The 16470-nt window shown below is 41.9% G+C and overlaps 1 protein-coding gene across 5 annotated transcripts in view; it reads right to left on the reverse strand.

The window, feature by feature from the left end:
* The window catches only part of LOC110498022 (tetraspanin-9), a 430712-nt gene that overhangs the window by 27967 nt on the left and 386275 nt on the right, over positions 1-16470 (reverse strand). For all 5 annotated transcript variants that reach the window (XM_090210589.1, XM_090210591.1, XM_021574569.3 and 2 more), the window contains 2 exons: positions 14979-15170; positions 9691-9765 (listed from right to left, as the gene is read on the reverse strand). In XM_090210589.1, coding sequence (XP_090066715.1) covers positions 9691-9765; positions 14979-15170 — 267 coding nt within the window. The remainder of the gene's footprint in view (positions 1-9690; positions 9766-14978; positions 15171-16470) is intronic.

Below are 16470 nucleotides of genomic sequence, written 5' to 3' on the forward strand. Positions count from 1 at the left end.
GCAATGACAGAGGTCAAACGTTTTCTGTAAGTCTTCACAAGGTTTTCACACACTGTTGCTGGTATTTTGGCCCATTCCTCCATGCAGATCTCCTCTAGAGCAGTGATGTTTTGGGGCTGTTGCTGGGCAACACGGACTTTCAACTCCCTCCAAAGATTACAGGCCTCTCTCCTCTTTTTAAGTGAGAGAACCTGCACAATTGGTGGCTGACTAAATACGTTTTTTGCCCCACTGTGTGTATATATATATATATATATATATATATATATATATATATATATATATATATATATATATATATATATATATATATATATATATATATATATATATAAATATATATATATAAATATATAAATATATATATATAAATATATAAATATATATATATACATATATAAATATATGTATAAATATATAAATATATATATATGTAGTATATATATGTGTGTGTGTGTGTATGTTGGTAGAGTCCAGCGTGTGTGCATAGAGTCAGTGCAAGTGTGTTAGTGCAAAAAGGGTCAATTTCCGTTTAGTCCTGGTAGCCATTTGATTAGCTATTTAGCAGTCTTGTATCACAGTCTATGGCTTGTGTGCCTGGAGTCATTAACGTTAGCATAGGGTAGCTGACCCAGAATGAGGCCACGGCGCTGAAGACAGATGATAGTCATTTTTTGTCTGGCCTTGCCATCTGCTGTAGTCAGATAGTGGGTCACTGCAGGGCCAGTAGTAGTATACTGGAGGGCTTTCATCAGAGATGAAGCCTGTGTTTGCTTATTTTGAAAAAAGAGGAAAGAAAGAGACGTACCTGAGTCTCTGCCATACCTGGAGGCAAGACTCCCATTGCAGAGCCACCGTGGGAGAAGGGGAAGATACTAGCCTGGAATTAAAAACTGATATGCCATGTTTCAATGATGAAATTAAGCATATCAACTAGATTCCAGGCTAGGAAGATACTCCCATATTCCAGTGAACTGACATATCCCAAGATGGTAGCACCTCCCCATCATGTGGTATCACAAACACCAGAGCATACTCATGCCTTGTGATTTCCATATCAAATAGCCTTGGTAAACTAGCCATACTTCTGATCGTAGAGCTCGAGGATGGGGGAGAGTCTAACACGAGATATAAATATATATATATAGAGAGAGAGAAAAAATAAACAAATAAATAACGAGAGCGATAGAGAGAAAGCAAAAGAGAGAGAATGAGAAAGAAAATTAAAAAACAAAACCAATTATGTTCAGGGCCTACAAATCGCTCCATACTCTCTCCTCACCATTCTCATATCCAGTAGCCTCATGTAATGTCACAGTCTGAACACAGTCTGAATAATCCTGTGCTGAACTATTCCTGACCTGATACGGAGTTCCTGAACTAAGAAAAGCAAGACATGCCACATTCAATAACACACAATTTGCAGTAACAGCTTTACATTTGAATGACACTTAGAGACCAACAAAAGAAGATACATTTCAGGCCATCCGCGTTATCGTCCCTTCATCTAACCTTAATGTGCAAGTGGAGTTCACACCGCTACCATCCTGTTCAAACCACTGCCTGTTTACACCGCTACCATCCAGAAGGCAAGGTCAGTACAGGTGCATAAAAGCTGGGACCGAGAGGCTGAAAAACAGCTACTATCTCAAGGCCATCAGACTGCTAAACAGCAATCACTAACTCAGAGGGGCTGCTGCCTACATTGAGACCCAATTACTGGCCACTTTAATAAATGGATCACTAGTCACTTTAAATGATGCCACTTTAAATAATGCCACTAATTATGTTTACATATCTTACATTACTCATATCACATGTATATACTGTATTTTATAGCATCTACTGCACGTTGCCTATACCGCTCGGACATTGCTCATCCATAGTTATATGTACATATTCTCATTCACCCCTTTAGATTTGTGTGTATTAGGTAGTTGTTGGGGAATTGTTAGATTACTTATTAGATATTACTGCACTGTCGGAACTAGAAGCACAAAGCATTTCGCTACACTCGCATTAACATCTGCTAACCATGTGTATGTGACCAATAAAATTACATTTGATTTGATTTTGAGATACACACAGGAGACAGAGGGCTCAGAAAGCACTGTAGCTATTGACTGGATTTGAATACAACTAACTTGAGACAACTCTTACAGTAAAGCCTAAAGTCGGTCTTACAGCACAAAATGTCAGGGTCCATATTTATGAAGCCACTCCAAGTAGCAGAGCTGATCTAGGATCAGGGCCTGTATTCATAAAGCCTTTCAGAGTCTAATCAAATCAAATTGTATTTGTCACATACACATATTTAGCAGATGTTATTGCGGGTGTAGTGAAATGCAATTAATGAACATGCACCTGTGGAACGGTCGATAAGACACTAAAAGCTTACAGACGGTAGGCAATTAAGGTCACAGTTATAAAAACTTAGGACACTAAAGAGGCCTTTCCACTGACTCTGAAAAACACCAAAAGAAAGATAGCCACAGTCCCTGCTCATCTGCGTGAATGTGCCATAGGCATGCTGCAAGGAGGCATGAGGACTGCAGATGTGGCCAGGACAATAAATTGCAATATCCGTACTGTGATACGCCTAAGACAGCGCTACAAGGAGACAGGACGGACAGCTGATCGTCCTCGTAGTGGCAGACCACGTGTAACAACACCTGCACAGGATCGGTACATCCGAATATCACATCTAAGGAAGTCTCTAGATTTTGCTCACCTGAAGTAGTGTATATTGGGATAAATTGCAGGCCACACTGCTTGCCAAGAGAGTTTTCAGCTATACTTTGCGTGGCTGTTTATTTACCACCACAGACAGATGCTGGCACTAAGACTGCACTCAGTCAGCTGTATAAGGAAATAAGCAAACAGGAAACCGCTCACCCAGAGGCGGCACTCCTAGTGGCCGGAGACTTTATTGCAGGGAATCTTAAATCAGTTCTACCAAATTTCCATTAACATGTTAAATGTGAGGGGAACCAGAGGGGAAAAAAATCTAGATCACCTGTACTCCACACACAGAGATGCGTACAAAGCTCTCCCTCACCCTCCATTTGGTATATCCGACCACCTGATTCCTGCTTACAAGCAAAAATTAAAGCAGGAATCACCAGTGACTCTTTGTTCACCCACGACTGCATGGCCAGGCACGACTCCGACACCATCATTACATTTGCAGACGAGACAACAGTGTTAGGCCTGATCACAGCCTATAGGGAGGAAGTCAGAGACATGGCCGGGTGGTGCCAGAATAACACCCTATACCTCAACGTGACCAAGACTAAGGAGATGATTGTGGACTACAGGAAAAGGAGGACCAAGCATGCCCCCATTCTCATTTACGGGGCTGTAGTGGAGCGGGTTGATAGCTTCAAGTTCCTTGGTGTCCACATCAACAAACTAGAATGGTCCAAACACACCAAGACAGACGTGAAGAGGGCACGACAAAGCCTATTCCCTCTCAGGAAACTAAAAATATTTGGCATGGGTCCTGAGATCCTCAAAAGGTTCTACAGCTGCAATATCGAAAGTGGGTGCATCACTGCCTCGTATGGCAATTGCTCGGCCTCTGACCGCAAGGCACTACAGAGGGTAGTGCATACGGCCCAGTACATCACTGGGGCAAAGCTGCCTGCCATCCCGGACTTCTACCTGGCGGTGTCAGGGAAAGGCCCTAAAATGGTCAAAGACCCCATCCACCCCAGTCATAGACTGTTCTCTCTACTACCACATGGCAAGCGGTACCGGAATGCCAAGTCTAGGACAAAAAGGCTTCTCAACAGTTTTTACCCTTAAGCCATAAGACTCCTGAACAGGTAATCAAATGGCTACCCGGACTGTTTGCACTGTGTGCCCCCCAACCCCTCTTTTACGCTGCTGCTACTCTCTGTTTATCTTATATTCATAGTCACTTTAACTATACATGCATGTACATACTACCTCAATCAGCCTGACTAACCGGTGTCTGTATGTAGCCTCGCGACATGTTTTATTTCTTTACTTACCTATTGTTCACCTAATACCTTTTTTTGCACTATTGGTTAGAGTCTGTAAGTAAGCATTTCACTGTAAGGTCTACACCTGTTGTATTCGGCGCACGTGACAAATAAACTTTGATTTGATTTGACCTGTGGGACAGGTACAGGATGGCAACAACAAATGCCCGCGTTACACCAGGAACGCACAATCCCTCCATCAGTGCTCAGACTGTCTGCAATAGGCTGATAGAGGCTGGACTGAGGGCTTGTAGGCCTGTTGTAAAGCAGGTCTTCACCAGACATCACCGGCAATGGGCACAAACTCATAGTCACTGGACCAGACAGGACTGGCAAAAAGTGCTCTTCACTGACGAGTTGCGGTTTTGTCTCACCAGGGGTGATGGTCGGATTCGCGTTTATCGCCGATGGAATGAGGGTGAGAGCTAGGGCCATTCCTCCCAGAAATGTCCAGGAACTTGCATATGCCTTGGTGGAAGAGTGGGGTATCATCTCACAGAAAGAACTGGCAAATCAGGTGCAGTCCATGAGGAGATGCACTGCAGTACTTAATGCAGCTGGTGGCCACACCAGATACTAACTGTTACTTTTGATTTGACCCCCTTTTTGTTCAGGGACACACTATTCCATTTCTGTTAGTCATATGTCTGTGGAACTTGTTCAGTTTATGTCTCAGTTGTTGAATCTTGTTATTTTCACACAAATATTTAGACGTTAATTTTCTGAAAATAAACACAGTTGACACTGAGAGGATGTTTCTTTTTTTGCTGTGTTTACATATGAAATGAATAAAGCAGTATGTAAACATTAATACAGTGACTAGTGTTCCATTATTAAAGTGACCAGTGAATCCATGTCTATGTATATAGGACAGCAGCCTCTAAGGTGCAGGGTTGAGTAACCGGGTGGTAGCCGGCGAGTGATGACTATTTAATGCACCTGTACCCGATGGCTTCGATGCACCTGTACTGACTTTGCCTTCTGGATGGTAGCGGGGTGAAGTAGGAGTGTCTTTGCCTTTTAGATCTTAATGAACAAGATTACATTGACAGAGTGGTACTGATCCTATAATCAGCAGTCCCAAGTCCCCCTGTCTATTTATACCTGGTAAAATAAGGTTTAAAAATATAATAAATAATATAAATAATAATAATCTAAAAGGCAAAACTGATCCTAGATCAGCACTTCTACTCTGAGTGGACACGAGCCCAGGCTTCTCTGACTGCCGATCACCCCACACCTTCACAGGTGATCTGAGACTGCTGTACTGCTGTCAAGTACTCTCCTATAAGATCCTTTGGAAAGGCTCTCGTTTGGGTTTATGATGTTAAGCTGGTGATATCTGGAAATAAGGCTACGGCAGACATATTGACTCCTGATAGTGTGTGCCTGCCCGCCTGCCTTCCTGGGAGACAGGGATAGATTCAAATATCTGAATGGATTGGGTGCTAACTGCTAAAGTCATTCCTTTATCTGTTGGAGAAGCTGAATTTGAGCAATAACCTCAGAACAAAGCGAATTAACTTATGTCCCGGAGGGAAACGACTTGGAATATATAAAGAAAGATTTTTCCCTGACTCATTTTTAAAAATGTCATACAATGCCCTAGGACAAAAGAGGATACTTTCACAATTTCATTGCTGGTCCATATGACCTACACAAAATGTATGTTTATTCTGTTATATACTGTTGTTGACTCAGTGTGCATGTACAGTATATACTGTATTCTCGACATAGCTCGTCTTAATTTAACTACTACTGTACATACCATTTTCTTTCTGTCATTTCTTGGTTTATTGTTTTGATTTCTTTTTTGTGTGTATTTGCATTGTATTTACGTGACATTCTATTGCACGGTTGGAGTTAGTAACATAAGCATTTCACTGCACCTGCTATAACTCCTGCAAATCTATGTACGTGACAAATAAACTTTGATTTGAAATATTTGGGTGCGTCATCTATCTGTGAACATTTATAGGTTGATTTTAAGACTTCACCCATGGCGGTCAATAATCTCATGAGCTTTACATGCTATCCAGTGTTCTCAGATTCTCAGACCCTTGGCCATACATAGCAGCACATAGCAACATCCCAGGCTCTAGGGGTCATGGGAAATGCTGATCTAAAGATTTAGGTGGAGGAAATAAGAGAGTGGGGCTAAAACAGAGCTCAGGAGCAATTACACCGAGCCAACTGGCCAGGGGTTAGACTGCATTGTGCGGGCTGACCTGTGATCTTTTTAACCCTGGGGGTCACCTCTGAGGGGTGAAGACGCTTAAACTCTCGCTGTGAGACAAGTGTCTTTGAAAGGGGAGACTGAGGACACTCAGCATAGAACAACTGGGCCGTGCTTATGTACATGACACCATTTGTGTCTTGGGGTGTGTGCAAATATGCAGTATGTCTGCAGGTTTCATGTCGGTTCATGTGAGGCCTAATACATGATAAGTAATTAAAGGAAAGTAGATGTTAAGTGAATTGGGAGATTCCACGCCAGAGTTGGCCGAAAATGTTCTGTCAATTGTCACATTGTAACTTCATTGGGAGGAAGGACATTTGACATGCTTATACAATTTGTATCACAAACCATTTTGGGGAAATTCATGATGAAAGTGGCCATTTTAGGCCCTTTTTAGATCTATACATGCCTGCAGTAAGACCCTGATCTGAGAACCATATATGATACAGACAACATATTGGTGTCATTAGATTCTGAAACACTATTTTTCAAATTAATTTATTCAACATAATAAATATAAATATTACTATCTCAAAAGTACCCTATTTCATTTGTTTGTAACAATATACTCTTCAAACACGTCAAATTTGCACATTCAGCAAATCACCAGAAGAGGGAGTACGCTTTGAAACCATTTTCCCATTCACTGTGTTGGTGGTGCTCGTAAAATGCACCTACCTTCAGAATTAGCAGAGCCCACACTGGAAATTTGCTGTACTTGAAGAGTATATTGTTACAAACAATGTCTTAAGCAAAGTCAAAAAGGCAACTTTTCAGATATTAATATTTGTAATATTGAATAAATTAAATCAGACATTTTTTAATTCAAAATGAAGACATACTTCATATTTTAGAACAACATACTATAAGGAATATAATGACATCAATATGTTGTTTGTATTATTAGAATGGTGCCGGAGGAGATGGCTGCAGTGCGCGATGAGACAAGGATATCCCTACCGGCCAAACCTGGATGACGATAGGCCAATTGTGCGTCGCCCCACGGACCTCCCGGTCGCGGCAGGTTACGACAGAGCCTGGGCGTCTCTGGTAGCACAGCTGGCGCTGCAGTACAGCGCCCTTATCCGCTGCGCCCGGCACGCCACAGGAGTCGCTGGTGCGCTGGTGTGCCTCTACTTATCTGTTTTTTACACTTATTTTTCTTAACTGCATTGTTGGTTAAATACCTGTTGTACTTGCCGCATGTGAGAAGTAGAATTAGATTAGATTTGTATCATGTATGGTTCACAGATCATAGGGTCTTACTGGAGGCATGTATACTGTAGGTTTAAAAAGGGCCTAAAATGGCCACTTTCATCATGATTTTCAAAAAAAGTCAAACAAATGTAAAAAGCGGTCAATCATCCTTCCTCACAATTACGTTTCTCTGTGAGAAGTGCCAGAACAATCTGAGATACAATTTTTTTTGGGGGGGGGCTACGCTGGCATGGATTCTCCCAATTCTGATGACAAACATTGTGACTTCGTACAGCTGGGGTAGGTTACCAACCCCCGACCTCAGCCTGAAGCTATTTTCCTGCTGCAGAAGGCCACTTCACACCTATGTCTTAGGGACCGGGTTGTCATGGACCAGAGTCAGCTGACCCGGTCAGCCAATCAGTGGTATATCTTGGGGTTGGAGACACCAGTCTGGCCCTGAACTCTTTTGTTGTCTCCAGGAGGGCAGATTGAGACAACCTTTATAAAGTCCTGTCCTCCACCTCAACTCACTTCTGGACCCGTGCAACATGAACAATCCTTCTTCTGGAGTCCCTGACTGGTGTTAGTGAGTCTTTGACCAAGCAAGTGTTCTAGTAACTGGTTACGGTTCAGTTGATATACAGTACCAGTCAAAGTACTCATTCAAGGGTTTTTCTTTATTTTTGACAATTTTCTACATTGCAGAATAATAGAGACGACATCAAAACTATGAAATAACACATATGGAATCATGTAGTAACCAAAAAAGTGTTAAACAAATCAAAATATATTTTATATTTGAGATTCTTCAAAGTAGCCACCCTTTGCCTTGATGACAGCTTTTCACACTCTTGGCATTCTCTCAACCAGCTTCAGGAGGTAGTCACCTGGAATGCATTTCAATTAACATGTGTGCCTTGTTAAAAGTTAATTTGTGGAATAACCTATTTGGTAAAAGACCAAGTTCATATTGTGGCAAGAACAGCTCAAAAAAGCGAAGAGAAACAACAGTCCATCATTACTTAAAGTCATGAAGGTCAATCAATGCATACATTTTCAAGACATTCAAATGCAGACGCAAAACCCATCAAGCGCTATGATTATGAGGCCCGCCACAGGAAAGGAAGACCCAGAGATACCTCTGCTGCAGAGGATAAGGTCATTAGAGTTACCAGCCTCAGAAATTTCAGCCCAAATAAATGCATCACAGAGTAACAAGTAACAGACACATCTCAACATCAACTTTTCAGAAGAGTCTGCATGAATCAGGCCTTCATAATCAAATTGCCGCAAAGAAACCACTACTAAAGGACACCAATAAGAAGAAGAGACTTTCTTGGACCAAGAAACACCAGCAATGGACATTAGACCGGTGCAAATCTGTCCTTTGGTCTGATGAGTCCACATTTTAGATTTTTGGTTCCAACCACCGTGTCTTTGTGATGCAGAGTAGGTGAACAGATGATCTCCGCATGTGTGGTTCCCACCGGGAAGCATGGAGGAGGTGGTGTGATTGTGTGGGGGTGCTTTTGACTGGTACTGTCCAAAAATGTATGTAGCAACTACAGATTTCCTCTTAAGTCTATCAAAAGTGTGTGAGTTTGAGCATGTGTCCATTAGGCCTACATATTTATTTTTTTATCAGCATGAATTAGAAACCCCACTTTTGGATAATCTTTGGGTGCCGACAGCAGTCGGACCATTGGAAGACATTGGACTATAGCCTACAAAAGCCTATTCCGTCTGTTTTCCCGCGATCCATCAAACATATTTGGTGTGTCATCATAGTGGTCTCTGACTTGTGGTCAGACTCGCTCAGGTGGAACAAATTTAAACTTGTGCCTTTTTTCAATGCTGATTTGAATGTCATTGAGAAAACAGAGAAGTGTCAAAGATGTTTTTCGCAAACATCCTTTCTGAATTTAAAAGTAATCATCTAGTTTTTCAAAAATATGTAATCTGATTACAATATTTTTTACTGGTAACGTAACGGATTACAGTTACCGTTTTTTGTAATCCGTTACTCCACAACCCTGATTGTAACCCTGTCTCCTGCTGGTCATTATCAGTCCTCTTGCCAGGACTCTGGGACAGTTGTACCTATTTCAAAGACCACCACTTGGTGGCGCTCTTTTTCATGGTCACTGAGAAGTACTCTTGGGCAACTGTAAGGGTTTTCTGGAGTATCTTATAATGTATCATAGTCAAACACTGTTAACCTTGGGGACATTAAAGTATCCTTACCTTATCTGAATACACAAAGAACAGGATGAGTAGTATCAGCTCTGCCAGCAGGATTATCAGCAAGACAATGAAGAACTGCAAAAGAAAGGGAGATAGAGAGAGGGGGGAGAATAGAGGGAGATGAAGAGATACAGAGGGAAAGACAGCAAGAGAGGGAGGGAGAGAGATGGAGAGAAAGTGAGTGCCCGAGGGCCAGTGAACATGCATGGAGGAGGTTTAATTGCTCTACAGATTCATCTCCCACGGACGCAGCCCAGTGCCTCCTCTCTCCTTCAACTAAATATTTACTCTGTCCCTTCTTCACAGCATGGGAGCGCAGCAACCGGCACATTCAGAAATTCAATTTGGGTAGAGTTCTATTAATTTTGTTATGCGTTTATTATTTGTGTCACGGTCTGTATGAACAAGGGATCACAGCGAAAACCACACAGACAATTGTTTATTGAATCTTTAGGTGGCCAGTTCAGCGTTAGATTGTTTCATTGAATGTTTTGTCTTTTGTTGGCAGGTCCCACAAAGTTTGTTTGTCATATTTCCTCTGGGTGTGGAAAGTTTCGGGAACAGCTTGTTTAGACAAAAAGTTAGTGCTCTGATTACGGTGTGTGTGTGTGTTTGTGTGTGTGCGCGCACGGACACATACACACTCACTTTCATGTCAACAATATCGGCCGAGTGTGTCACACATAACAATCCTGCCTTTTGAGATGGGCTCAACTTGTCTAGCCTAGGCGCAAGCTTCCTGATGGAAAAGGTTCTCTGAGCTTTATACATTTCAAATAGTTCCAATCTAAAGAGAGTTTGTTCACAGAACAATTTTACAGATAATATGTCAGGCCGGTACCTCAGATCTGATTGGCCCAAAGAGGGCAAACTCCAATCTGATGTTTCCAAACAGACAGAATTTATCTTCCCAGGTTTGGGAAGGTTTGGGCGAATAGCAATCAATCAAATTAATTTATAAAGCCATTTTTACATCAGCAGATGTCACAAAGTGCTATACAGAAACCCAGCCTAAAACCCCAAACAGCAAGCAATGCAGATGCATGAAATACCCATTGGCTCAATATGATACGGCTTAAAGATGCATGATGCAGAAATTACTCTGCCAATTACTGGTTGCTAAAATTCTAATAGTTTGCCTAATTTCAGTTTATGTGGCAAAACAAGTATAGTGTGTAGACAATCATTGTACCATCTAAATCACAGTAAAATACATTTTCCATAACCAAAAATACTGTGTTTTCAGCTGTTTGAAGCTGGTGCACAAAACCAAAAGTAAAAGATGCAAAAACAAAACTGAAGACCTGTGTGGCTCATCTGGTAGAGCATGGCACTTGCAATGCCAGGGATGTGGGTTTGACTCCCACGGGGGACCCGTATGAATTTAAATGTATGCACTCACTACTGTAAGTCGCTCTGGATGAGACCATCAACAAAAAAACTCAAATGTAAAACCGGGAAGCAAGGAAATAGCACACATAGAACTGATCACATGCTTCTTAGACTTGCTTTCAATGAGAATGACAGAACTTTAATTTACAGGAAGTTTACATACACTTAAATACACACATTTTTCAACCACTCCACAAATTTCTTGTTAACAAACTATAGTTTGGGCAAGTCGGTTAGGACATCTACTTTGTGCATGACACAAGTCATTTTTACAACAATTGTTTACAGACTGATTATTTCACTTATAATTCACTGTATCACAATTCCAGTGGGTCAGGGGTTTACATACACTGAGTCGACTGTGCCTTTAAACTGCTTGGAGAATTCCCGAAAATTATGTCACGGCTTTAGAAGCTTCTGACTGGCTAATTTACATTATTTGAGTCAATTGGAGGTGTAGCTGTGGATGTATTTCAAGGCCTACCTTCAAACTCAGAGCCTCTTTGCTTGACATCATGGGAAAATCAAAAGAAATCAGCCAAGACCTGATTGTAGACCTCCACAAGTCTGGTTCCTCCTTGGGAGCAATTTCCAAACGCCTGAAGGTACCACGTTCGTCTGTACAAACAATAGTATGCCAGTATAAACACCATGGGACCACGCAGACTTCATGCCGCTCAGGAAGGAGACGTGTTTTCTAGAGATGAACGTACTTTGGTGCGAAAAGTGCAAATTAATTCCAGAACAACAGCAAAGGACCTTGTGAATATGCTGGAGGAAACAGGTACAAAAGTATCTATATCCACAGTAAAACGAGTCCTATATCGACATAAACTGAAAGGCCGCTCAGCAAGGAAGAAGCCACTGCTCGAAAACCGCCATAAAAAAGCCAGACTTCGGTTTGCAACTGCACATGGGGACAAAGATCGTACTTTTTGGAGATATGTCCTCTGGTCTGATGAAACAAAAATAGAACTGTTTGGCCATAATGACCATCGTTATGTTTGGAGGAAAAAGGGGGAGGCTTGCAAGCTGAAGAACACCATCCCAACCATGAAGCAATGGGGGTGGCAGCATCATTTTGTGGGGGTGTTTTTCTGCAGGAGGGACTGGTGCACTTCACAAAACAGATGGCATCATGAGGCAGGAAAATTATGTGGATATATTGAAGCAACATCTCAAGACAGTCAGGAAGTTAAAGCTTGGTCGCAATGGGTCTTCCAAATGGACAATGACCCCAAGCATACTTCCAAAGTTGTGGCAAAATGGCTTAAGGACAACAAGGTCAAGGTATTGGAGTGGCCATCACAAAGCCCTGACCTCAATCCTATAGAAAATTTGTGGGCAGAACTGAAAAATCGTGTGTGAGAAAGGAGGCCAACAAACCTGACTCAGTTACACCAGCTCTGTCAGGAGGAATGGGCCTAAATTCACCCAACTTATTGTGGGAATCTTGTGGAAGGCTACCCGAAATGCTTGACCCAAGTTTAAATTGTTTAAGGCAATGCTTCCAAATACTAATTGAGTGTATGTAAACTTCTGACCCACTGGGAATGTGATGAAAGAAATAAAAGCTGAAATGAATCAATCTCTCTATTATTCTGACATTTCACATTCTTAAAATAAAGTGGTGATCCTAACTGACCTAAAACAGGGAATTCTAACTGACCCAAGACAGGGAATTCTAAATGACCTAAGACAGGGAATTCTAACTAACCTAAGACAGGGAATTCTAACTGACCTAAGACAGGGATTTCTAACTGACCTAAGACAGGGAATTCTAAATGACCTAAGACAGGGAATCCTAACTGACCTAAGACAGGGAATTCTAAATGACCTAAGACAGGGAATTCTAACTGACCTAAGACAGGCAATTCTAACTGACCTAAGACAGGAAATTCTAACTGACCTAAGACAGGGAATTCTAACTGACCTAAGACAGGGAATTCTAACTGACCTAAGACAGGGAATTCTAACTGCCCTAAGACAGGGAATTCTAACTGACCTAAGACAGGGAATTCTAACTGACCTAAGACAGGGAATTCTAACTGATCTAAGACAGGGAATTCTAACTGCCATAAGACAGGGAATTCTAACTGACCTAAGACAGGGAATTCTAACTGACCTAAGACAGGGAATTCTAACTGACCTAAGACAGGGAATTCTACCTGACCTAAGACAGGGATTTCTAACTGACCTAAGACAGGGAATTCTAACTGCCCTAAGACAGGGAATTCTAACTGACCTAAGACAGGGAATTCTAACTGACCTAAGACAGGGAATTCTAACTGATCTAAGACAGGGAATTCTAACTGATCTAAGACAGGGAATTCTAACTGACCTAAGACAGGGAATTCTAACTGACCTAAGACAGGGAATTCTAACTGACCTAAGACAGGGAATTCTAACTGATCTAAGACATGGAATTCTAACTGACCTAAGACAGGGAATTCTAACTGACCTAAGACAGGGAATTCTAACTGACCTAAGACACGGAATTCTAAATGACCTAAGACAGGGAATTCTAACTGACCTAAGACAGGGAATTCTAACTGACCTAAGACAGGGAATTCTAACTGACCTAAGACAGGGAATTCTAACTGACCTAAGACAGGGAATTCTAACTGACCTAAGACAGGGAATTCTAACTGACCTAAGACAGGGAATTCTAACTGACCTAAGACAGGGAATTCTAACTGACCTAAGACAGGGAATTCTAACTGACCTAAGACAGGGAATTCTAACTGACCTAAGACAGGGAATTCTAACTGACCTAAGACAGGGAATTCTAACTGATCTAAGACAGGGAATTCTTACTATGATTAAATGTCAGGAATTGTGAAAAACTGAGTTTAAATGTATTTGTATGTATTTGTAGGTGTATGTAAACTTCTGACTTCAACTGTACATTTCTATGTGAATTTGGTCAGGATTGCACACAAAATTACATACTACAGTGATGTGTTATGAAGCTTTTACACCAGAGTTCATTATTTATAACTGTGGTGTTCTGGCAAAGATCCAGGCCCTCCCTCACTCTTTCTATTTTTTATCTATTTTTTTGTCTCTCTCTCCTTCCTTCTCTCTATTTCTGTCTTTCTCTCTTGCCGTCTCTCTATTTCTGTCTCTCTCTCTGTCCGTCTCGCTCGCTCTCTCTTTCTCTCTCTCTCTCTCTCTCGCTTCATGCTATACAAAATTGTTATAGCACATAGTGCAGACGTAGTGATTTGCTGATGCGGAATATTCAATATGCTTTTAACTGATGTTTGAGATAGCTGCTCCAAGGGATTGGAGGTGTTTGAAATTCCAACTCGTCTCATTTTCAAGTTGATATAAAAAGTTTTGCATCCAGTTATGTAAACCTACTTGTGCGTTATCTTTTCAAACTTTGCTACTTAAATAACACTTGAGATAAAACTCTTAAGTTAACAGTTCTCCGGGAACAACATGAGTCTAGACAAACAAGAGTATTCTTTGTATTAAATAATTCAATAAATAAAATAAATAATTATTTTTACCAATACAATGAATGTCTAATCTACATAACTCAAGCATGTGACAGCATGTCACAAAGGGCCTCACACTGACAATTCTTTCAATCAGGCTGTGACCATGGCCATGGAGGAATGGGAGACTCCCGCAGTGCCTGGCACTCGGGTCTAATTTTATCTGTGAGCCCCCAAGGTTTTTACTGAGGATTCATCTCCCCCGTTGAGCTCGTTAGCCTGACTGCTCTACTGAAGGCTGGTGTGTGTGTGTTTGTGTGTGTGTGTGTGGGACTGGGGTAGAGAGAGAAATAGATAGAGGGAGAGAAGAAAGACAGAAAGACAGAGTTGTATATATGTGCGTGTGTGTTTGTATGTCTGCCTGCGTGGGCAGGCCAGTTCTTAACTCACACTCAGAAGCAGGCACTTGTTCTCCTTGATGGCTCCCAGGCAGCCCAGGAAGCCGGTCACCATGACGATGGCGCCGATCGCGATGACCAGGTTGGCAGCGGAGAGCGACGGGAAGGAGGGTGAGAAGGTGGCAAAGCTGCCCTGGGACACAGATAGCCAGATGCCCACGCCCAGCAGCCCACAGCCACACAACTGCAAAGCAAGAGATACCAGGTAAGAGAGGTTTAAAATAGAATCATCACAAAGACATGTCTGTTCTGAATTAATTGGAGTTGGCAGAAAACAAGAGGCTTATAGTTTCTTTGCAGTACTGAAATGAGCATGCATATTCACTAGGGATGCAATGGTACACAGTATGTTGTCGAACCGTTCGGTACGCCCTCTACAGTTCAATACGTACACGTGAACCTCGGAATTATGATATGCCTGTAATTTTCCTATAATTTCCAAAACTTGCTTATTGTGCTGCACACTACACACAAGTTGTACATTCAGATCCACAGAACCAAACGCCCAGCTTGTGAACAGTCAAGGCAGGCAACTGCTTGGGGCCCCAGGCCGTTAGGGGGCTCCTGAGGGCTGACAAACTTTACTCCACAGCAATGTCTCAAAATGTAGAAACTGCAGTGTCCACAACCCCCTCCCCTTAAACAACCTATGGACAATTTGCAATGACTTCTCAGTAGGAAATCCCCCTAAAAGGGCCCCATGAAGAAAGGCAAAACTAAAAACAAATATTCTCTCAGCTCCAACCTGACAATGGCGAGCGATAGCGAGACAGAGAGAAGCAAATTTGAAGAGGCACCACCGTCTTTCAAATCCGCTGTGTAGGAACATTTTGGATTCAACGGTCAATACAATGACGAGGGTAAGAAGACCATAAACAAACAAAGTACAGTCTGCAAGCATTGCTTTGTCACCATCAGCTACTCAAGTGGAAACAATTCTTACATGATGTGTCAATTATGTGGCCATCACCTGGCCGTAACCCTTGCAGGTGGAGCTGGAGCAAGGAGAGTCCACTCATTAGCCAAAACACAACAATCTCTCGCCGTTGCCTTCCAACAACAATTTGCTACAAATTCAGAAAAACAAAGAAATAACGAAAGCAGTGGGAGTATTCATAGCCAAAGATTTGCAGCCCTATTCTGTGGTTACTGATTCAGGATTTCATCACCTGATGAAAACAATGTGACAATGTCCCCTCCCGCACACATTTCAGCGGCAAAGTAATTCCCAAACACTATGAAACATCATGGAGAGAAATTTAAAACATATTGACACAGACACAATATCTAGCTCTCTCCACTGATAGTTGGACATCCAGAGCAACTCAAACGGGGTGGCAGGTAGCCTAGTGGTTAGAGCATTGGGCCAGTAAGCGAAAGGTTGCTAGATTGATTCCCCGAGCTGACAAGGTAAAAACCTGTCGTTCTGCCCCTGAACAAGGCAGTTAGGCAGCTACGCTGTCTTTGTAAATAAGAATTTGTTC

The sequence above is a fragment of the Oncorhynchus mykiss genome, chromosome 2 (genome assembly GCF_057628025.1).
Source record: "Oncorhynchus mykiss isolate SJ-2025 chromosome 2, ASM5762802v1, whole genome shotgun sequence".
NCBI lineage: Eukaryota > Metazoa > Chordata > Actinopteri > Salmoniformes > Salmonidae > Oncorhynchus > Oncorhynchus mykiss.